The sequence below is a fragment of the Lolium rigidum genome, chromosome 3 (genome assembly GCF_022539505.1).
Source record: "Lolium rigidum isolate FL_2022 chromosome 3, APGP_CSIRO_Lrig_0.1, whole genome shotgun sequence".
NCBI classification, from domain to species: domain Eukaryota; kingdom Viridiplantae; phylum Streptophyta; class Magnoliopsida; order Poales; family Poaceae; genus Lolium; species Lolium rigidum.
In genome coordinates, this window is record NC_061510.1 from 352,041,133 (window position 1) to 352,063,442 (window position 22,310).

Genomic DNA, 22,310 nt, shown 5'->3' on the forward strand with positions numbered 1-22,310 from the left:
TGCCTCCCTTCCTCCCCGCCAAGATCCGCCACACCACCGCGTCCCCCGCCATGATCCGGGTGATGTAGCCGAAGGCCACCACCACCAGACCCGCCGTCCACCATCGCCGCCCCTGAAGGGCCCCGTGAAAGTTCAGAGATGGTAAACCTAAAGGGGGTGAATAGGTTTCTACAGATTTTAATTCTTTCTTTGCAATCTTAGGCTTTGCGGAATATAAAGATGAGCATAATGCAAACTAGGTGAAGCAACCTATATGAGGATACAAGTAACTCAAGCACGAAGGCTCTCACAGGCAGTTATATCACAAGTGAGGAGTTTGGTTAGAGATAACCGATAGCACGCGGAGACGAGGGTTTATTCCCGTGTTCCCTTCCTTTGCAAGAAGGTACGTCACGTTTGGAGGGGTAGAGGTCCCACGAAGGATTCCCCACGCCACGAAGGCTCACCCTATTCTCCGGAGCCTATCCCACGAAGGAATAGCACACTCACTTGTGGTAGACTTTGAGGTAGCCTCCAAACCTTCACAATCTTGTCAGGAGCAAATCCACAGCCCGGATGCTTCCGGGCCTCTCTTGCCCATCTACGGTTTCCAAGGAACCCTAGAGAGCAAGTTTCTTGATGAATACAACGGGGAATGAAATTTGGCTTGGTAGAACAGTAGACTGGGTCCTCCTCTATCGTTTCCCTGGAGGGATTTGAGTTTGGGTGGAGGAGGAGGGAGATCTGAGGCTTTTGGTGTTTCTAACAATGGAGTATGAGAGAGAGGGCTCAAGAACAGCTCGTAGTGTAGTGCCTACCCCTTCAGAGGTAGAAGAAGGGGTATATATAGTGTCACTTGAAATATGGCCGTTGATGACTTGCCACATCAGCAGATTCCTCGAGAAATCCGGTCAACCGGACCTGGCGCCGGATAGGCCAGCGCAGGGGCCGGTTAGACCGGGCCAGGGACCGGGCAAGCCGGTCCAAACCGGATCTGGGGCCGGATCCTGACCGGGCGGGCTCTTTGGCATACTGGACATCCTCCGGCTGGCACCAGCGTGGGGGCCGGTTGGCGCCGGGGCGCCCGGCCCAGCACCCGGCCCAACCGGACGTGCAACCGGACGAAGCCGGTCCAGACCGGGTCGGCGACCGGACCCTGACCGGACGAGCTCTCCGAGTTTACTGGACATCACCCGGTTGGCACCGGTCCTGGGGCCGGTCTGCGCCGGGTTGGCCGGTGCCAGGGCCGGTCTGACCGGGCCACTGACCGGCTGAGTGATGAAACTCCCTTGTTGATTTTTCATCGAAGTGGGGGGGGTCTCCCATTGCCTTCTTGTTCCATTGATACACCATTATACCTCTTTGGCTAATACCTGGGAATCATCTTGTAGACATGTATTAGACCGAATACTCTAGCACAGTGTCATAGTTACCAAAATAATGGATAAGGGTAAAATACCCTTACACCCCGCCTCCGCGTGAAGGAGGGTCCATGGGCGTGCCATCATCGCCCCTGCCTCAGCTAGACGCGTCCACCACCGCCGACCTCGACGGCGGCAGCGGCCAGGAGGAGGGAGATCGGCCGGCCTCTAGCTAGGGTTTGGGTCGTCGCCCGGAATCGCCTCGCGCGAGACGACCTAGGGCGAAGATCGGGTGGGGAGGGAGGAGACGGGGTGGGAGGGTCGGTGGTGGAGGGTGGGTGACGGCGCCGGGAGAGAGGGTGGGCGCTGGTTAGGGTGGAGGGGCGGCTAGGGAGATCGGCTGGCCTCTCCCCGTACGGCCTCTCATTCGTTGCTCTATTTTGTTTCCTTTGTGTACTTCTGCTTCGGTGCTCCTCCCTTGGCAAAATTTTGGCCGCGTTAATAATAAGGACGGTGGAGATCTTCCCGTACCCCTTCGTAAGCGGGACGTGATGTAAAATTTAAAAACCTGACATGCAGAGTACAACTCTCTAGTGGCCCGCATGGCCCGCGTTGTCTTGTACGATTTTTTCTCTCTACGTAGGGGGTACTACTTACCCCGCAACGGTGGTCGATTCGCCGGATGAAGAAGCCCATGCGCACGAGCAGGAGAACCTGACTGTCCCAACACCTCGATAGGATCAAGCGGAGACTCTAACCCTAGCTTCACCGGGAACAGAGGGTACCCTCCATCGATGGACCGGAGGATTTGGAGCGGCCAACAATATTACAGCGATGGCGGAGACGACCGGCGCGCGTAGCACCCTTAATTCGCAAGATCTCCATCGCCAGACGACGCTGTCGTTGGATCTTAGCGATACGTAGCGAACAGGTTTCAAAACCGTATGCACGACGTCGACGGTAGTTAGGCAACTAGGATGGTTACCTAATCAGGTGACTTTTTTTCTAACGCGACATATAAATATGTTGTATACGGATGGGTATACATGAACTGGTTTCGGCGCGCCTAAGATAGGAAAACAAACAAACAAAATGACCCCTCCACTTTGGTTAGGGGGAGCACTGAAGCAGGGCGCCTTTGAGATCAGAACGCCGCAGATTTGCCAAATACAGTCATATGTGACTAGTCTACTTCGGTTTTCCTTCAAACAGTGTGAGCACTACAATACTATGTTCGCTAATCAGGAATTCAGGAAGCAGGAGAGAAAAAGGAAGGATGCGTCGGACTAGGACAATGGTGGAATCGCGAGGCTGCGGAAAGAGACGTCGGGATACACGATCGCACGAGCTCGCCGATGTAGCCAGGCAGCAACATTCCCAACTGATTCACGTTTCTTTCAGAGCAGGTAAGCCACTTTACCGAGACTTAGCTCTACACGGCTCCCTGTATGGCTGTATCTGTAGCTTGATGAAGGAGAAAAACGACACAAGCAACTCGAACTCGGAGCCAGCGAGCTGTAACCACTCTTGCCCAGCGTGGAGGTTGCGTAGCTGGTACTCGTCTAGATCATCGTCACACTCATGCTCAGTTATCTCTCTACCTGCGTGGTCCGCGCACCACCGTCAGTAGCTGCTTCACTGTCATTGATGCCACCATGAACCTAGGACAATTATTTCGGCGTCGCCATCGCCGAGAGAACATCAGCATCGGATCGCCGACCGATTCGTTTTTCTCCAGGCCCGCGTCAGCAGATCAGACGATTCTGTCCAGTACAGCATCACGCTTGCGGTGTCACCAATGGCGCAGCAAACGGCAGCCGCCATGAACAAAGACGACTCGAGCATGTGCCTTGCAAATGGTCAAGTTCCATTCAGCACACACGGCCGCAGGTGCAAAGCTTGCCAGTGCAGAGAGTAATTGGACAGAATCATCCAGGAAGTAGAGCTGCAGGAGTGGCTGCGATTTCAGACAAGCTTCGCACCAGGAGCGGCAGTGTTCAGAGATGGGCAACTGAGCAGCCATGGAAGGAAACCAGCAGATGTGCCAGCCTTGGAACAGAGAAAGCAAGAAAGCAAAGCACTCTGGAAGAAAGAACAACCCCGCAGGCCGCAGCTGAAGAGGATATGCAATGTAAACTCAGACAGAACACTCAGAAATCAGACAACAAAAGATCACTTGAAATAAAGTGCGAAGAAGTCAACCAAGATGAATCTTGCAAGCAACATGCATCAAGACCACCATGAGGAAACAGAGGCTTCAGCCGGTGGTTTCTGATCAACTAACTGCATTGAATTGCGTGCGGGGCACAGAGATACAGGGGGGATACACCGTCGCCGGAGGAGTCTCCCCTCCGGCGACCTAACAATAGCAAACACCACGGACAGACTGACACACACACCACCCACACTCACCGGACCGACGATGCTGCCGCCTGGACTGGCCGCCTCTTCTTCTACCCTGAATTAGACCAACACGAACGGGAGAAATAACCTCCACACCACACCGAACACTGGAACGGACAGCTGGGAAGGAAAGACAGACGGTGCAAAAGTTAGCTCGCTCCGTGCTCGGGTCACACGAAGCCGACCTCGGCGAACTGCGCGCGGGGCTTGGCGGCGGTGGAGCCGGGGCGCGGGATCTGCACCATGCCGTCGGGGAGCGGGTTCTTGCGCGGCCGGCCGCGCGGGCGCGCGACCTTGGGCGGGGCCAGCGGGTCCCGCGGCTTGGGCGGGCGGCCGCGCCGGCGCGGCGCGGCGGGAGCCGCGGCGGGGACGGGTAGCCCGTTGGTGCTAGTAGGGGCGCCGATGGGTGTTCCGGCGGGGGCGCTGATGGGGAACCCTGGCGGGCGCACCTTCGGGGGGCGGCCGCGGCCGCGCTTGGCGGGCGGCGGCGGCAGGGGCGCGTGGTCGGGGGAGTCGTCGTCGGGGGAGTCGTCGTCGTCCAGCTCCTCCGCGTCCGGCTGTTCGACGGCGGGGCACCTGGAGGGCGGGGTGGGGAGCGCGTACTTGCCGCCGGCGAGGGCGACGAGCTCGGCGGCGGCGGCCATGCGGGAGAGGTGGGCGGCGACGAGGGCGGGGTGGGAGGGCGGGAGGTCGCCGGCGGCGCCGTGGGCGGCCTCGATGCGGCGCGCGATGGCGGCCTGGCTGGAGCCGTTGTCCTCCCGCAGCGACGCGATCGCCTCCACGATCATCTGCGACAAAGAAGTCAATTTTACTACCAGATCGGTCGGGGCGGAGCAGATCTGGGGAAAAGGAAAGCGCGCGGCGGCGGGAGGGGGGAATCGTGCTTGCCTGGGGGTAGGAGGGGAGCACGACGAGGTGGGAGGAGGCCGCGGGGCCGCCCCTGGAAGTGGCCATGCCTGCCCGCGCTGGCCGACTGTCTCTCTCGCGAGCGAGCGCAGGTGTTGGACTGAGAGGGAGAGGGAGGGGAATTTGGGGGGCGCAGCGCACGGGGCCGCGACGCGGATCTGACTGAGTGAGATGAGGGGCTGGGTGCGGGCGGAGATGGAATGGAAGTACGGTTTGGACAAGAGAGATCTGTCGGGTGGTACCGGGGCGGCCACCCGAGGTTCTCACTCGCACAGTCCCACTGCTGCCCACACGGACACGAGCGCACCGGTGGGTGGGCACAGCTCTGCGAAAGAATTGCAAACTACCAACAAATACCCAGAAATTATCAAAACATGCAAATACAATCAACACCGAAGAAAAGAAGGAAACAGTTCAATAACCCAAAAAAAAATTGAACAAGGATGGACTCGAAGGACCGAGAGCTGCATTAATTCAACACGGTTACAGACCAGATTACATAAAGGACCACGAAAGAACATGAAATAAGAGACCAGCCCTTCAATTTTGCATACAGGACCTGAAGAGAAAGCTAAAAACGCGATCAGGTCCCTGGTCGTCGCCGGCGAACAGGCTTCGCCATCGACTGCCTTCCACTCCACCGGGGAACAAGCCACTTGGGGCGTAGACGGCCGGAACTGTCGACGGCGACGCAGAGTAAATCCTCCCTGTGGAGGAAGATCTCCAGGAGAAGGGCCACCCTTCGGCCGTATGATGCAGGGGCGGGGCGATGGCGCCGGCTCCCCCGTTGATGAGCATCCCAGGAAGAACACCACCTCGACGGCGGTGCAGATGAAGCAGACGCAACCCCCACGAACCACCGCCAGCACAGAGAAGCAGGAACACCATAGCTGCCCTCGCCCTCGCCGCCACGGCCGGCCGAGAGGAACAGCTTTGGCGCGGCATCTTCGCACCAGCAACATCAAGGATAAGACCTCCATGAAGTAGACGCGTTGGCGACGACGTGGCTGAGCTCCTCCTCGCCTCCACGGCCGGCCAGGAACTCCTCCACGTCGTTGATATGACAAAATTAGGAACTTAGGTTGTATCCGCACATGCCACAACTAGCCACTAATAACCTGCAAAATGACCCCCAAATAAAAAATTACAAGCCTCGTAGACATATCACCAAACATTTGGCCTGCATATATTTCTCTACATGAAATGAGAGCACACATAAAGAAAGAGAGAGGGAGAGAGAGGAACCTTGACAAAGAAGCAGACAGTATGAATGTGGCAGCCACGCTATTCAAGGTTTAAAATAGCATGCTAAGCTAGCAGTTGCCTTCTTCAAACGTTATACACACTATATCTTGCTAATAACAAGTTATATTTAAATAGTGTTTTGCAAAACAAAAAAAAACTAGATATAGCCTAAAAATAAAGGTTATAGTCCAAAAGTGATAAAATCATATATTCATAACCACATAAAAGAAAAGGTTCTCCATTTTTTAGAAGCCTAACATCAATATTCCACGAGAGAATAACATAGAATAAATTATTTATGAAGAATCATTCGGATTAGCGATATTATCTTCCAGTTCACAAGAGGAACCAATAGTTTGCAATTCATCACCAGGAAAAAAGGAACTTACTTTTCTCATGGAGGAAAATTTGGGCCCTTTGGCCAGTAAGATGGACAAAATAGCGCCCCAACGCTAACGATGCGGCATTTTAGCGTGATATAGGCATATAACATGCTATTTCGTAAATAGCGTCATAGCGAGCAAAAATACTAATATTTAGGCTCTCTAGATATTCTATTGCGCGCTATAAGCTTAGAAATAGCTCGCTTTTTAAACCTTGGTCTATTCCTTCTCACCGGCGGGTGTACCGACAACAACGAAGCAGTGCCTCGATGGAGAAGCTCCGATGGCTGATGCCTCGCATGCTCCTCTAGGCCGCCGGTTTCGTGCGGTGCAGCAACAGCGGTCCACGCTACTCCTGAATTCCATGTCAACTTCATTTGTTTTGGAGGAAACATAGAGGAAAGGTAGACGAATAAGTATCCTATTCACCCATTTGATTCATATGAATGGTGCGAGGGAAAAGTAGAGGATTTTTTTTCTCCTTTAGATCTCACTTTTAAGGAAAAATGTAGAGGAAATGAAAAATTCACTCACACCTCATTCTTTGAATCCTATGCACATGGAACGAGGAAAGTCTTAGCGCATGTACAATGGGTTGACGTCAGCCTTCTCTTACGGTTGCGACGTAGGAATTTTTTCTTAGTTGGCGGAGTGAGATTAAAGAAAGAGCCTTATCTTAGGTAACGGATAATCTTTTATGAAATAAGAGAAGATTATTTTCTCAACTGTATCATTTGTCTTCCCTTAGCAATTCAATTTCTTTCTAAAATTTAATTGATTCTCATTTATTGCTAGGGATAAGAATAAGAGATAATGCATTATACCATTTATATTTGGTATCTTCTCTAGACGACGTGAACTGCTAAGAGAAGACTTATTTATCATTGTAAATGCCCTTAGACCTGCCATCATTTCCTATTCTTGTCCCTTCCCTATTCATTTGAGGCCCTTCTTCTTCTTTGCCTGATGGACATCCATTCTAATGGGCCGGGCTGCGTTCCCGTGGCGACAAGAGTCCTCAGGCCAGTTGGTCCACTTATAAACCCTAAACCCGCAGCCCAAAGAACACAGAAGGAAAATACTCTCTCCTCTCTTTCTCTCCCCACACGACGGCGCGGTGAAGCCGGCGGCGGGCGGCGGGCGGCGCGAGCGCGGATGGCTACCTCTTTCTGGAAGGCGCGCGACTTCCTGTTCTGCGGCGTGTGCGGCACCCTCCTCGACTTGGACAACATCCGCTACGCCTCCTGCCCTCTCTGCGGCTTCAAGCGCATGGCCAAAGGTCTTTCCTCTTTCCTTTCTCTCTCCCCTGTTCCTCGTTTACTCCTGCTGCTCTTGGCGCGATTGGTGCTGAAACCTCCAACGCCCGCTTGCTTGTTCTTTCTGGAACTCCGGTTCCGGAGTTTGAACCATGGATTCTTGGTCTGAAGCATCATTGTGTTTTGGTAATTCCGTGGCTAATGCGGGACGAGCCCTTCGTTTTGTGCAGATATCGAGGGCAAAGAGACTCGCTACTCCATCACCGCTGAGGTATGCTTTCCCTCTCATGTGTTCTTCCTATGCCTTGTGGGTACTGCATGAATTTAGCTTCATTAGTGAAACAATATGATTCCTACACGAATGAATTCTTGTATAGCAGCTCATTTAAGAAGTATCCAGCCCGGCATGTGTACGGTACTCTAGATTGTACAACTGTTGTACTTATCGTTCTAAGCATTGGCAGTAGTTACCAAATAATGTCAGAGGGCTCTATAGACACCTGCTGCTTTTAGATCCTGCTACCTTTGCCCATGTGCGGATTCTTGTTCCAAGCAATATATTCTATTTTTGAGGAATGCTTGTTTGATTTTGAACTGTTTGCTGCTCACAGGATATGAGAAGACAATTAAAGACTCAACCGTTTGTGGATGTAGTCGTGCAAAAAACTGTGGTAAGTTGATCTGTTTATCCCAAGATATAACCTAATAGGATTACCTACCTCTTTGATACCCTTAGCACTTGACAAATCTTGTTCTGTCTCAGATAGACGGAACATGCCCGAAGTGCAAGCATAATAAACTCGAATACGACCAGAGGCAGGTTCGTTATTTGCTAACTTTCAGCATTGGGATGATTGTTTTAGTTCAGTTTATCTCTTTCTAGTTCTGAGTCTTTTGCCAACCTTCTGGACGTGTAACTACAGCTACGGTCTGCGGATGAAGGGGCGACTACCTTCTATGAATGCCCGAAATGCAACTACAGATTCAATGAGAACTAAGAAACAGGTTTCCTATCAGTTTATGCGGTCAGAAGAAACTACTCGCGTCATGAGCCGGGAATTGATGTTCAAGCTAGTTGCAGTTCTTTCACATGTATTCTAATTATGAATGTTATTATCTGGGATATGTTAATCCATGATTTGGATATAGTGACGGTATTTTATTGAATGTGCCTATGAAGATGGCAGGGGGTCTTCCAGAAATACCTGGGATGCATCATGCATATTGTTATGGTTAAAGAATCTCTAGTAGCGCCCCTCATAGGCTATTGGGACGTCCAACTGTGGCACCAACGCGGCTTAGGTCCGCTAGCCATGAAAGCCATATAAGTGGCACAGCAGAAATCTATTTCACCTTCTCTTTTCTTCACTCCTCCCATTCATTTCGCATGGCTTTCATTTCTCTCGTCCTCGTCGACACTAACTATTCGCCGGGCCACCAAAGCTGAAGATAATGAAGGGGTCGATGCCCTACACCAAGCAACGGCTGAATGTGGGAGAGGAACTACATCTGGCAGGAATACACCAGGATGGGGCGCATTGAGCAGCGCAAGAAATCCAAGCTGAAAAAGGCTCTGGTGCATTCTGTAGGCCAAGGGTTTAGCCCAGGCATGACAGCCAGAGGAACTCGTTTCCATTCTACCCTGGCCTACCTACTCCCCCAACTTCAGCAATTGGGAGCATTAGCTGCTGCTTCAATCCAAACTTCATGTTTTCGTCAATCACATCTATGTGGGCGGAGGAACGCAGGGGGCAGAGCACCTGGACCTCAGCAGTACCTACAACGACCTATCCAGAACAAGAAGGCCATTTTTGCAGCGGCACATTTGGCAGTTGACAAGTGCCTCGCCATGGTCACGTCAGGCAAGGCTGCCAAGGATAATGAGCAACACCCAGTGGAAGGAGATGTTGGAGAAACAACTTTCAACTAATTTTCAAGACTTACAAAGCTGCAAACATCCTAGGTATTAGCCAGATTTTACAAATATTAATCCTCCCGTGTGATTACAACAAACCTGAATTGCAGTATTTTTGAACATTCTCAAGCTGCTTAATTTAGTAACGCAATTCATAATTCAACAAAAACTGGCACTGAAGCAAGAAACTTGAAGCATTGGCATTTCAGCAGATTTTTATACCCAGTGGATGTTATCGTGAACAGTTCTGAGTACAGGGAAACCTACTACATTCCCAATGATCTGCCACAATTATGACAATTTCTGAGACCTTGTGAATACAGTTAACCTTGACCAATCTTGGCCACCCACGGCCGATGAAAAGAAAGAAAGAAAAACAGCGCTCCTAGGTGACTCGTGCCAACTTATGGTCAAGGGTGTTATCATCGATGATGACACAGCAATGGTTTCAAAACAAGGTAACCGCAAAACTGTACTCCGCTGGATGAGATGTAAGAACAGCCTCAATAAGAGGAGCCCATGCCTCACTTTCATCTGCAAAATCGATAGTAACAATTAGATCAAACAGCATTGTATGTGCGATATCTAACTGGACATAGGACTCGTATACTTACATGTACAAAATCTACACCACGCCAGCACCTTATAAACTGTTTGGTTACTTCAAATAAATCGACCTCGGTATAAACAGACTGCTACGTATCAGATTTCATTGTTGTCTCATCCTTCAATCCTTTCGTCAGCAAATCATAATTGATGGATGCAAGTTGTGAAAGATTCTGCAGAAAGAAGAATTTAGAATGATGTGCATAACAGAGGCATGACAGGGCTGATAATTCAAGTGTGCAGACGTATATTCACGGATTGATAAAAGGAAATGTAAGCAGCGGCTGATATAGTGGAAACTATCATTCGCACTTCAAGGAGGGGACCATTAATTTAAGATCATTCAAGCTACGTGTTGCTAACGCCTGCAAAGCTGTAAGTTTACCTTGAACGAGAAGTTGCTGAAAGAGTAATTGACATTTGGGCCAGATTCATACTCAGTGGTCTCTCCATGGTCATCCCCCTAACTCGCACAAATTTTAAAATAATTAAGCAAAGGAATCGAGGAACATAAAGTAGATGAACGATTCACAAAGAAAATGTAGCTTTTTTTGTTTTCCTATGCTTCATACAACTACTGAAAAAGCTTAGGCAAAAAGGATCCATACCATGTCATCTTGGTGATTGCTCACACAACTACTGCTGCCACTAAGGCTTCCATTATCACTTGAATCCTCACACTCATAGGCTTCATATATGTTTTCATCTGATGGATTCCAAGAGTAACGGCTGGTGAAGTAGCTGGTATCACATGCACTATCTGAGGAGGGGACAAAGGCAGCCTGCAAATGATTTTTCCGTTATCCTTGGTATGCCCATGCAAAAGAGATGCAGTTCGTGACTGAAGATAAGTAATCGTTGACCCTATCTCTCACCTTCTGCCTAGCAATGGTATCCCAGCTCACGTCCTTAAAGAATGGATGTTGTTTGACCTAAACGAAATAGGATTGGCAACATCTATCATGTATATTTGAATAAGGTATCAATGAAAGGAACTTCCATGAAAGATTTCTAGCACCATAAAAATACCTCAGAGGCACCATCTGATCCTAACCGTTGATGAGGATCTTCTGTCAAAAATCTGGAGGAAGTTGTTGTAAGATCACACTACTTTTACTTTAAATGTCCACAATTAACTAGATGAAACATTTAGAATTTGAGCATGAAGTAGCTAAGCAGTCTTGTAACTGAAATCTGCACCATTGATGGTATGAATGCATATACTTGGAAGTTCAAATGTAAAAAGATTCCAGACTATATTTCAGTGAGAACACAAGGGACAAACATAGCATACAGGAAACATGCTACTATTATCTTATGCACTGAAACTGCAAAACTAGAAAACCCATTTTATGTTGTTTCAGACGAGTAATAGGAATTGCAAAGCTATGCAGCAAGCAACTATTCAGTTTGTGGGGAGACGAATATGAAAATACGTGTGTCTAGTTTGACCTGAAAATGGAATCACAGCTGTGTAATACAACTAACAATTATAAATTCTAAGCAATAAACTAGATCTGAAGCAACTTGTGTGGTGATCTAACAGTTGATATAACTGAGGTCATATCTTACCGCCTACAATATATTAATGAACTACTGGATTATTAATTTCAGGCTTTGATTGTTGTCTAGGGATTTCCATGCTTGCGATAATACTCCCTCCGTTCACAAGTAATTTGCGTGTTCTAGGTTAAGTTTGACTAAATATTTAGGAAAAAATATCAACATCTACAATGTAAAATCTATAGCATTGGAATAGTCATAAACTATAGCTTCATATTATATGCCTTTGGTACTATGGTTGATGATATTTTTTCCTATAGTTTTGGTCAAACATGACAAAGTTTGGCTTTGACTAAGCCCATAACACGAAGTAAACAAAAATGGAGGGAGTAATCAAAACGAATGCAGCCCAAACATGGAGATATGACATAGCATAAGTCCCTAATTAACATTTTAACAACAAGAAGCAATAATATAAAATCATGTAAGGCATGAGTAATCAAGTACTCAAATGGTTTGAAACATTTCTTACTTGTCAATTAGATCTTTCGCTTCAAAACTCATCTCCTCTGGGACATGTGGCCAAGGTATTTTGCGATTAAGAATATTGTCAAAAATCGTCTACAAGAAACAAGTACAACAAGAATGTCAAGTTACACCTACACGTCCAGATAACAGAAACCAACATTGAGTTCTAGAAAAGATATCACATTCTGGTCCGTAGAAGAAAAAAAATCATCAGTAACCAACATGGCCCACTTTCGAGTTACTGAAACTTTTCTATGCGCGCAGAGTAATAAATGATTAAATAACTTCATTCGTTGTCAGATAAATGCGAAGAAATTGTTAGGAAAATGTGAAGCATTGTACCTGTGGGTGCTCTGCATTGAATGGAGGTATTCCAACAAGTAATTCAAAAAGAATTACACCTACAGACCACCAATCTGCACTAGTACCTGGGAAGATAATGCACACAGCAACAAAGTAATAATCAATATCAGCAGAAAATACAGCAACCTATAAGACAACACTGTTTGTCATTTTACCATGTCCTGTCCCCAAAAGGATTTCCGGTGCTAAATAATCAGGGGTTCCAACCGCGGAACGCTTTTGTCTCCGTGCTCGGTGATCCATTTCCTCAAGTTCATTCATCTGAGGTTCATCGTCTCCATACAATGAAGCCCCACTAACAGCAGGGCCAGATAGATCATCTGTGCTGTTGATAAGACCAACCTTGGATAACCCAAAATCTGTCAACTGAAGGCAATCAAGATTAATAAACAGAATAAATATTAAAATAAAATGAACATGGTATCCCAATAACGAAAATTCTATTTCTCCTGTCCATAAAATGATATGGGTATTCATAAACAAACTTGTGTAGCAAGCATGTTAATTTATTATATATATGGTAGCTCACAATCAATCCAATGTATTTAAAATAAGCTTCTATATTCCTCGTGCTGCACTTATGCTTTTCTTCAAGAAAAAAAGCTCAAAGCCTTTGATCTCCAAAGAAGATACGATATGATCGCATTGAAGTTCCTAATCATGTACCATGAACTCAATGTTGATTATACTCAATAGTATGTAGGTTGGCTGGTTATTTATCTCCATTACAAATCTACTTTTGCTCGAACGTAGTAAAGAAAACCAGTAACCAGACAAAAGAAAGAAGAGCCACATTTGGAAAACAAGAATGGTATTCTATCACCTACCTAATGTGGAACATACAATATTTGGACAGAAAGGTTAAGAGCCATCTGCGTGCATACCTTTACATGCCCATCATGAGCTATCAATAGGTTATCAGGTTTTAGATCTCTATGAACAATTTGCATGGAGTGCAAATATTCCAAAGCTAGCACCTGCAGGATTTTTTTAATATAAATCAGCAGGGGAGAAAATGAGTGTACAGAGACAAACTGGTAAATGAACTTACAACTTCTGCAAGATATACACGAGCAACATCTTCATCCAAGCACCCTAAATTTCTCAGCAATGAGTACAGATCCCCTCCATTTAGATACTCCATGACCAGATACAAATTTTCCCGAGAGGTAAATGAATAGAAGAAACGGACCTTTCAAAAGCATAACCACTTTAGAATCAAGTCATCCAAGTTAATAGACATAATTGTGTAAGTTCACTTACCACAAAAGGATTCCTGACCGTGATCAATATATCACGTTCAGCCAATATACTCTCGACAGCATTTTTTCGAATCATATCTGCCTTCCTAAGCACCTGCTTAAAAGCAAGGCAATGCAGGACATCATTGTCAATATAAGAGTACTCCATGCCATGAACGGAAGAAAGTCGTACGAGAGGAAGTTCAACATTTGTTACTATACATACATCCACATGAATATAAGCTGAGAAACGTTTAGTGGTAAAATCAATCCCATGGTATTGCTGTTTATGGTGTCAGCATGCAAATCACAATACATGTACAGTCTGATGGAATGTGATCATGTAATAAAATTGATATAATCCTTTTAGAAACCTACTTTAAGCTTGAAAAGTGAAACTAAAACAGACTGACAGGCGAGAACTAACACTCTATACTACACCTTTTCTTTTTCTTGACTAGCAAATAACAAGGGGAAAATGAATAAGTCCCTACTCTCTGATTTCCCTTCCCTGAAAACTGAAGTCCCATGTGAACTTCGTTCTGTTAGGACATTCTTGTAGGCTCACTAATGTTTTTCAGTCCAATTATTTGACCATGTCATTTTGGCATATTCATAAAAAACACATACTGACACATGGCATGAGTGTTACAAAAAATACCTTTATAGCAAAGAGGTCTCCTGTAGTTCTTTTCTTGGCCAAGAAAACACGTCCAAATGCTCCACGGCTGATAGGTTTTATGATTTCAAAGTCATCGATTGAAGTACGGTCCTTTACTGGATGAACAGGGCTTGCTCTTAAGCTACGGACCACATCGTCTTCTTCATCCATTATGGTACTCGACGAGTCAACCTTGTCCATGTCAACTGAGTCACAAAGCTGCAGGTACTTTTCCCTGAAGGATTTATAAAAACAGGAAGGAAAATCAAATAAAGAGTGAAAAAAGGAAAATAACAATACTATTCAAAAACAGCAAAAGTGAAGTGGCTTAAAGAACTATCCTTAAATGGTGTTATTTAGCAATAATGTGGATTGCAAAAAAATAGCAGTGAATCTATGCACTCACCGATGGAGTTTTTCGATACGAGTGCCAAATGTCTGCACTGTGAGGGCTTCATGCTTCCTACGATTGACAATTTCTTGTAGATCTTCTATGCACGTAACCAATTGGGATAATGCACTTTCTTCATCCAGAGGAGTATTTGCAATACATCGTGCAATATCAGCAAGTTCAGAAATCTGCACAGATTGAAAGGAACTATGTTAGCAACTTGAAAATTGACAGATGAGAAGCTAAGGATATTTCTAGTATGAAATGGTTAGCACTTGTTACATAGAAATATAGAATTAGCTTGGTGTCATATTTATGTCCTCAAGAACAATAACCCTTCAACAGTTAATATTCAGAACTTGCATAAATGTATTATGCTGGCATAATAGCTCATAAACAACAAAAGAGTAGAACAACAAACATCGGTACTCCGTACATATCATGGTTAGCAGCTTTGCACATCACACCCATATAAACAAAGACACTAGCTACCTTTTACAGACAGGTAATTTCCTAGCTGACAACTTTCTAGCAGTATACTAAACTACTAATGCAAAAAGAGAGATAAATGTGTAATAATCTAAATTGTATGCATAGCTTTACCTGTGTAAGATCATCACTCTCATTAATTGCACTTCTACCAGCTAAAAGCATATCTATATGATTTGATCTTGGAGTCGTTAGTGGGGATCTAGGAGTCATACTTCCCGCCGATGATGTAGCCATTCCATGATCAGATTTCGGCCCAAAGCGAGTCTTACATGTCATTGAAGGAAGATTTTTTATGTCATCCAATGAAATAGTGTTATCAGCGTCTTGGAGATAGTCAAGCATATCAGCGGAACCTCTTCTAGAACAATCTGACAGTTTTGGAGAGGGACCATCAGACTCTTCATTTATGCTCAGATTTGGAACTTTTGCAGCATCTGGGCTGCTGACAGCATTGATAAGATCTTTCTGTGAATAAGATTCGACCAACTTTTCAAGTGTTTCTGCAACTCTTACTAAACGTTCATCAACACTGACACCTTTTTGGTCACACCTGTCAGCAATTGCACAGACTGCTGAATGATTTTCTACGTAATGAGTAGGGACATATTCTTCACATATGCGACACATTATTGAACCCTCTTCGGAAATATTTGGCTGGTCAGACCAGTGTCCCCATGAAGTCTTGTGCTGATGCTTGGGAGGAAGCGGTTGATGTGATATAGATTCTACTGGGCTGATTAATTCAACGCCACTAATAACCGTAGCGAGTGTATCTGTTTTCTTAGTAGGTGACTCCTCTTTAATAGAGGCGGGTTCTTTGGGGGGCTTTGGAGCAGGTGATGGAAAAGGTTTCCAGGAAGATATCCGTTCTCTGGTTGGAGAATCAACCTCTTTCTTAATATCAGTGTCAAGGGGCATAAGAATTTTAACAGGTTTTATCTCCTGGCTTCTCCTCCATTTCAGATTATGCTGCTCTTGACTGTATGATTTTCTTGCATCGCTTTTGCTGCCTCTGGCTGTTGTCTCATGTGGACCTGATTGTGCTAAAATCTTGTTATCAGCAGATTGTATAATCTTATCTCGCTGATCCATGGCAACTTCGTCCTCGGCAAATCCACTCTCTTTGTGAAACTGGAGCAGCCTTGTACATCTAGTAAGGATAAAAAGCATCCGAGTGTAAAGCTTCTTTAGCACACCCATTGGGAGCTCCTGACGTTGATCATCCAAGTCTTGCACTATACCCTCACATTGTAGCCAAAGTTCCCCTGGTGTCATTACAGAGCAGCTGCGTGCAAGTATTAACAAATCCTCAAAGGTTTCTTTCCATTCAGGATGAGAGTCTGCGTACTTTTCCATTACACTAACCAAGTCGCCTGCAAATACTGCCAGATCTGTATTTACCTCTTCCTTTGCCTTCTCAAATCTCATCTGAATAACTTTTAATACCTCCTGCATAGACAACAAAAGACAAGATTGTAGTTGTTGGGTAGATAAAAAAATAGATCAAGCTTAACTTTTATAGAAATGCTAAATGTAGATACATCATTGATTATTAATCTCACACAAAACAAGAACGAAGATCACCTTCAAGTTGTATACACCTCGAGGTTTCAAGAATGGGAATGGTCGGACCCCTTTGGAGTTCAACTCATGTGAGAAACTTTTTATATCTGAAGGGTTTCTCTTCCTTGGTGCACTGGTGGCCTGCATAATGGCCTTAAAGCGCGGAGACTCAGATTCCTTTGGTGTTTCACAGGTATCATATGCGCTCTGTCAATTAAGATGTAGATGCATAGGTGTAAGCAAAAGATCGAAAGATGGTCTAATCACCGTTTACTTATAAGTAACGTGTGTACATAACATGCAAGTACATCATTACCACAGCCACTGGTATTTGGGGCGGAGTCCTCAAATCTCCCGAATGGTTCCGAAATGAATTAGACTTGGCTGCGTATAAGATATGTTAGATGCCAATGTATCAGGTGTGGTTCTTAAGAGAAAAGGGAACCAGAAGAAAGCACCAGGTCAGAATGTAAACGCATCTATTAAAGAGAACAAACAACCCCAAAAGAAAGTCACCAGAACACACAAACATGGTATCAAGTTACAGAAGACACTTGATGGTTCTACATTGAATAGAGAGATCCTGCGACTGTTAGTTAGATATTGCAGTATATGCACACAAATACAGTAAAGCAGAATGTGCTGCATACAAGCCTAGACATAATGCATTTTCATAGGAGATGTGTGCAGTCAATTGACCCATGCATTATAGGAGATGTGTGCAATCAGTTGAACCGTGCATTATTATAGGATTACAACCAGATAGCTATAACAATACAATATGCATCTTCACAGCATCATTCAGTACGGTGCATACTCCAAATGCTTTAATGTTGTGAACTACATACATGAAGCACAAGCGAATTGACTGATACAGCTCTGTACGCATTGACAAGTGTCGAGGAAGTGACACTGTGAGTAACGCTAACCACGTGTCAGAAACTAGCTCCGCTCAAGCCAACACACAATGAGTCTGCAGGTATATAATACTAGGAAGGGGTCCACAGGTCACTTATCTTTAGTTGGAATTGCCTTATGCTCAAGCACTAAATCAGGTAAGCAATAACTAGCATTCTCTTGGCCTTGACAAATATTTATAGCTTTTCTTTCATCAGCACAAGGTGTCTGGATACCATGCAAGTGCATCCAGATGAATTATGCACTCCCGTTGCCCGGCAACTAAACCCTTCTAAGGTGAAACTATAGAGTGTGTGCTGTTGTTAACTACATGAAGCACAAGCGAATTGACTGATACAGCTCTGTACGCATTGACAAGTGTCGAGGAAGTGACACCATGAGTAACGCCAACCACGTGTCGAAAAAAGACTCTGCTCAAGCTATCATACAATGAATTGCAGGGATGTAGAATTGGAAGGGGTGCACAGGTCACTTATCTTTAGCTAGAATTGCCTTATGTTCGTCCAAGCACTAAATCAGGTAAGCAATAAGTAGCATTCTCTTGGCCGTGGCGAACATTTATAGCTTTTGTTTCATCAGCACAAGGTGTCTGGATGAATTATGCACTCCCGTTGACCCGGCAAGTAAACCCGTCTAAGGTTAAACTATAGAGTGTGTGCTGTTTTCCGGAAAGCGACAAGGTAGCAAGTAACTGAGGGAGCATGAATAGCTAAATCTTAGACGGCCTATGTGAGAGCTCACCACTACATAGTTCTAAGCCCTAGCTTCCACCAATCAATAAGTACACAGCTTACAGGACCTCATGCAGCAAAGCCATAAGCAGCAGAAGTTCGAAACAGAGTAGACAGGCATGCAGGGGTGCTACTACCTTTTGCAGCGGCAGGTTCCACGCCGGTGGCTGCCGCACTGCGCGGTGCCTGCTCGGCCGCCTTTCCCTTGCCCAGCTTACTACCAGTACTTGAATCAGCCCATGAGCTCATGCCCTTCCTGACTTCCTTTGCAGCGGAGGCGCCCGCCTGGGAGTGTCCCCGCGCGAGGTTACTGCTCCCGAGCGCGGCGGCCATCCGCTGGCCCTCGTGCGGCAGCGGGCCGGATCTCGTCTTGATCTTGTTGAGGCCGAGCGAGGAGGCGAGGATCGGGGAGAGGGCGGCGGCGGAGGAGGCCCCGGCCGCGTCCCTGAGGGCGGCGGCGGAGGCCTTCCTGGCATCGGCGGCGGAGGGGCTGGAGGAGGCGGCGGCCCTGGGCGAGGGGACGGGGACGGCGGGGGAGGCGAAGAGCTTGTCGCGCTTGCGGGGGGTCTCGGATTTGGGCTTCTTCTTGTCGGATCTGGAGGAGGCGGAGGAGGAGGAGGCCGGCGAGGCGGCCGGCGCGGAGGTGGGCGTGCGGGGGCTGTTGCTGCCGTCGGGGCTGGAGGAGGAGTCGGAGGACTTGTGGCGGGAGGAGAAGAAGCGGCCCTTGAAGACCATGGCCGCCGGCGGGGAGGGAGGAGTTCCGTCGAACAGGTGGTGGGGGACAGTGAGCGGAGCAAGGAAGGAGAGAGCGTGCTAGTGGGGACACTGCAGAGGAAATGTAGGGAGGGGGAGAGGGGGTGGGCGACGCACGCGCCCGGGTCGCCTCCCCGTCCGCCGGGCCCTCAACGCGCTGGCTCTCCCCCGTGGGCTGCGCAACCCAGACTCCACTCCTTTGACGTTTGACCAGGCAGAGCAAGTAATAGAAAATTACCATTGAGTAGGATGCTAAGGGCATTTTCCAGCGGGCGCGACGCATTTCGGACGTTCAAATTGTCCGCTAGCATCCGTTTGCGTCGTCTGACGGACAACCATCAGGGGCGAAATGTCCGTTTCTGTCGGGGGCTATCTCCAGCGATTCGACGCATTTTGGACATGCAAGTGTATTTTTTGGTGCTACTTCTTTTCATTTTTGTTGAATGAGCAAGTTTAAACGCAAAAAAGTAGTACTCAATGATGTCATGTTGCTCCAATCGAATAGATTATAGCCTAAACAATTACCCGGATACTTCAATCGAATAGATTCAAACATATTTAACATACAAAGAAGAACAAATTTAAAAATATACAAACTAAAACTATTTTTTGGCCTTCTTGTTAGAAGATCTTGCCTCGTCGTCGAAACTCCTGCGCCTCTTGCTTGTCACCTCCTCGTCGGAACTGGAGGACGACGCGCCCGTCGAGGAGTTGAAACTGGAAGAAATGACGTCTTCGTCGTCGTCGTTGGTGAACGGACGACGACGCGCCGCCGCGCCAGCGCTCTGGACTTCTTCCTTGCCGCCGCCTTGTCGTCCGCCGCCTCATGCGCCTCCAACCGGGTGAACTTGGTGTCAGAGTCCTCCTCCTCCTCCTGTCCCTCCTCCTCCTCCTCGGCGTCGCTGGCAGCGCCGCCTCCGTCCTCCTCCTGGCCTTCGCTGCAATTGTCGCCTCCGTCCTCCTCCTCCTCACTCGGCGTGGAGGCAGGGTTGCTGGGCGTGGAGCCCGGATCGCTTGGTGTCGCAGGGGATTCCCACCAATGCAGAAATCCGGGCGACTTGCCCTCGCTCTCCGAGTCGGACGGCAGCGTGTAGTCGCTCATGGCGTGCCGGTGTTGGAGAAGAAGAAGAAGAGGAGGAGGAAGAAGAAGGAGGCGGTTGATAACGCGTGAAGCACACGTCCGTTGGGAACCCCAAGAGGAAGGTGTGATGCGTACAACAGCAAGTTTTCCCTCAGTAAGAAACCAAGGTTATCGAACCAGTAGGAGATGAAGGCCACGTGAAGTTTGTTGGTGAAGGAGTGTAGTGCGGCGCAACACCAGGGATTCCGGCGCCAACGTGGAACCTACACAACACAATCAAAATACTTTACCCCAACTTAATAGTGAGGTTGTCAATCTCACCGGCTTACTGTAAACAAAGGATTAAACGTATGGTGTGGAGAATGATGTTTTTTTGCAAAGAACAACAGAGAACCATGATTGCAGTAGATTGTATTTCAGATGTAAAAGAATGGACCGGGGTTCACAGTTCACTAGTGGTGTCTCTCCAATAAGATAAATAGCATGTTGGGTGAATAAATTACAGTTGGGCAATTGACAAATAGAGAGGGCATAACAATGCACATACATATCATGATGACTACTATGAGTTTTACTTAGGGCATTACGACAAAGAACATAGACCGCTATCCAGCATGCATCTACGCCTAAAAAGTCCACCTTTGGGTTAGCATCCGCACCCCTTCCAGTATTAAGTTGCAAACAACAGACAATTGCATTAAGTACTGTACGTAATGTAAACAATACAAATATCCTTAGACAAAGCATTGATGTTTTATCCCTAGTGGCAACAGCACATCCATAACCTTAGAACTTTATGTCACTGTCCCAGATTCAATGGATGCATGAACCCACTATCGAGCATAAATACTCCCTCTTGGAGTTACAAGTATCAACTTGGCCAGAGCATCTACTAGCAACGGAGAGCATGCAAGATCATAAACAACACATATATGATAGATCAATAATCAACTTGACATAGTATTCCATATTCATCGGATCCCAACAAACACAACATGTAGCATTACAAATAGATGATCTTGATCATGATAGGCAGCTCACAAGATCTAAACATGATAGCACAAGAGGAGAAGACAACCATCTAGCTACTGCTATGGATCCATAGTCCAAGGATGAACTACTCACGCATCAGTCCGGAGGCGGGCATGGTGATGTAGAGCCCTCCGGTGATGATTCCCCTCTCCGGCAGGGTGCCGGAGGCGATCTCCTGAACCTCCCGAGATGAGGTTGACGGCGGCGGCGTCTGATGCGTGCAGTCGACACGTCCGTTGCGAACCCCAAGAGGAAGGTGTGATGCGTACAGTAGCAAGTTTTCCCTCAGAAAGAAACCAAGGTTTATCGAACCAGTAGGAGCCAAGAAGCACGTTGAAGGTTGATGGTGGCGGAGTGTAGTGCGGCGCAACACCAGGGATTCCGGCGCCAACGTGGAACCTGCACAACACAATCAAACTACTTTGCCCCAACGTAACAGTGAGGTTGTCAATCTCACCGGCTTGCTGTAAACAAAGGATTAGATGTATAGTGTGGAAGATGATGATTGTTTGCGAAGAACAGTAAAGAACAATTGCAGTAGATTGTATTTCAGATATAAAGAATAGGACCGGGGTCCACAGTTCACTAGTGGTGTCTCTCCCATAAGATAAACAGATGTTGGGTGAATAAATTACAGTTGGGCAATTGATAAATAAAGAAGGCATAACAATGCACATACATATATCATGATGAGTACTATGAGATTTAATCAGGGCATTACGACAAAGTACATAGACCGCTATCCAGCATGCATCTATGCCTAAAAAGTCCACCTTCGAAGTTATCATCCGAACCCCTTCCAGTATTAAGTTGCAAACAACGGACAATTGCATTAAGTATGGTGCGTAATGTAATCAACACAAATATCCTTAGACAAAGCATCGATGTTTTATCCCTAGTGGCAACGAAGCACATCCACAACCTTAGAACTTTCCGTCACCTGTCCCGCATTTAATGGAGGCATGAACCCACTATCGAGCATAAATACTCCCTCTTGGA

General features: G+C 46.8%; 3 protein-coding genes across 3 annotated transcripts; 1 reads left to right on the forward strand and 2 right to left on the reverse strand.

Moving 5' to 3' along the window:
- Positions 1-3,913: 3,913 nt before the first annotated feature.
- LOC124700305 (HMG-Y-related protein A-like) lies at positions 3,914-4,806 on the reverse strand. Its single transcript, XM_047232455.1, has 2 exons — positions 4,632-4,806; positions 3,914-4,531 (listed from the first exon to the last, which is right to left on the reverse strand). Exons 1-2 carry the CDS (start codon positions 4,695-4,697, stop codon positions 3,914-3,916), a joined length of 684 nt encoding a protein of 227 aa, XP_047088411.1. The 5' UTR covers positions 4,698-4,806.
- A 2,614-nt stretch (positions 4,807-7,420) lies between these two features.
- On the forward strand, positions 7,421-8,824 carry LOC124700306 (DNA-directed RNA polymerase I subunit RPA12-like). The gene is made up of 5 exons (XM_047232456.1): positions 7,421-7,556; positions 7,764-7,804; positions 8,145-8,204; positions 8,297-8,353; positions 8,457-8,824. Exons 1-5 carry the CDS (start codon positions 7,433-7,435, stop codon positions 8,529-8,531), a joined length of 357 nt encoding a protein of 118 aa, XP_047088412.1. The 5' UTR covers positions 7,421-7,432; the 3' UTR covers positions 8,532-8,824.
- A 984-nt stretch (positions 8,825-9,808) lies between these two features.
- LOC124697221 (probable serine/threonine protein kinase IREH1) lies at positions 9,809-19,250 on the reverse strand. Its single transcript, XM_047229844.1, has 19 exons — positions 18,911-19,250; positions 18,583-18,820; positions 17,113-17,180; positions 16,818-17,003; positions 15,345-16,682; positions 14,757-14,929; positions 14,351-14,585; positions 13,712-13,804; positions 13,500-13,640; positions 13,333-13,425; positions 12,604-12,814; positions 12,428-12,513; positions 12,090-12,178; positions 11,084-11,135; positions 10,930-10,986; positions 10,663-10,836; positions 10,440-10,517; positions 10,063-10,227; positions 9,809-9,982 (listed from the first exon to the last, which is right to left on the reverse strand). The coding sequence occupies exons 1-18, from the start codon at positions 19,178-19,180 to the stop codon at positions 10,144-10,146; spliced, it is 3,666 nt and encodes a 1,221-aa protein (XP_047085800.1). The 5' UTR covers positions 19,181-19,250; the 3' UTR covers positions 9,809-9,982; positions 10,063-10,143.
- Between the last annotated feature and the right edge of the window lie 3,060 nt (positions 19,251-22,310).

Excerpts from the sequence above, each read along its gene's own strand:
- LOC124700306 (XM_047232456.1), top strand. The coding sequence starts at position 7,433 with ATGGCTACCTCTTTCTGGAAGGCGCGCGACTTCCTGTTCTGCGGCGTG. Across the intron at positions 7,557-7,763 it reads CTTCAAGCGCATGGCCAAAG|ATATCGAGGGCAAAGAGACT; the intron begins GTCTTTCCTCTT and ends CGTTTTGTGCAG. Across the intron at positions 8,354-8,456 it reads TCGAATACGACCAGAGGCAG|CTACGGTCTGCGGATGAAGG; the intron begins GTTCGTTATTTG and ends GTGTAACTACAG.
- LOC124700305 (XM_047232455.1), bottom strand. The coding sequence starts at position 4,697 with ATGGCCACTTCCAGGGGCGGCCCCGCGGCCTCCTCCCACCTCGTCGTG. Across the intron at positions 4,532-4,631 it reads TGCTCCCCTCCTACCCCCAG|ATGATCGTGGAGGCGATCGC; the intron begins GCAAGCACGATT and ends TCTTTGTCGCAG.
- LOC124697221 (XM_047229844.1), bottom strand. The coding sequence starts at position 19,180 with ATGGTCTTCAAGGGCCGCTTCTTCTCCTCCCGCCACAAGTCCTCCGAC. Across the intron at positions 10,518-10,662 it reads GCAATCACCAAGATGACATG|GGGGATGACCATGGAGAGAC; the intron begins GTATGGATCCTT and ends TGTGCGAGTTAG. Across the intron at positions 10,228-10,439 it reads TCAGCAACTTCTCGTTCAAG|AATCTTTCACAACTTGCATC; the intron begins GTAAACTTACAG and ends TTCTTTCTGCAG.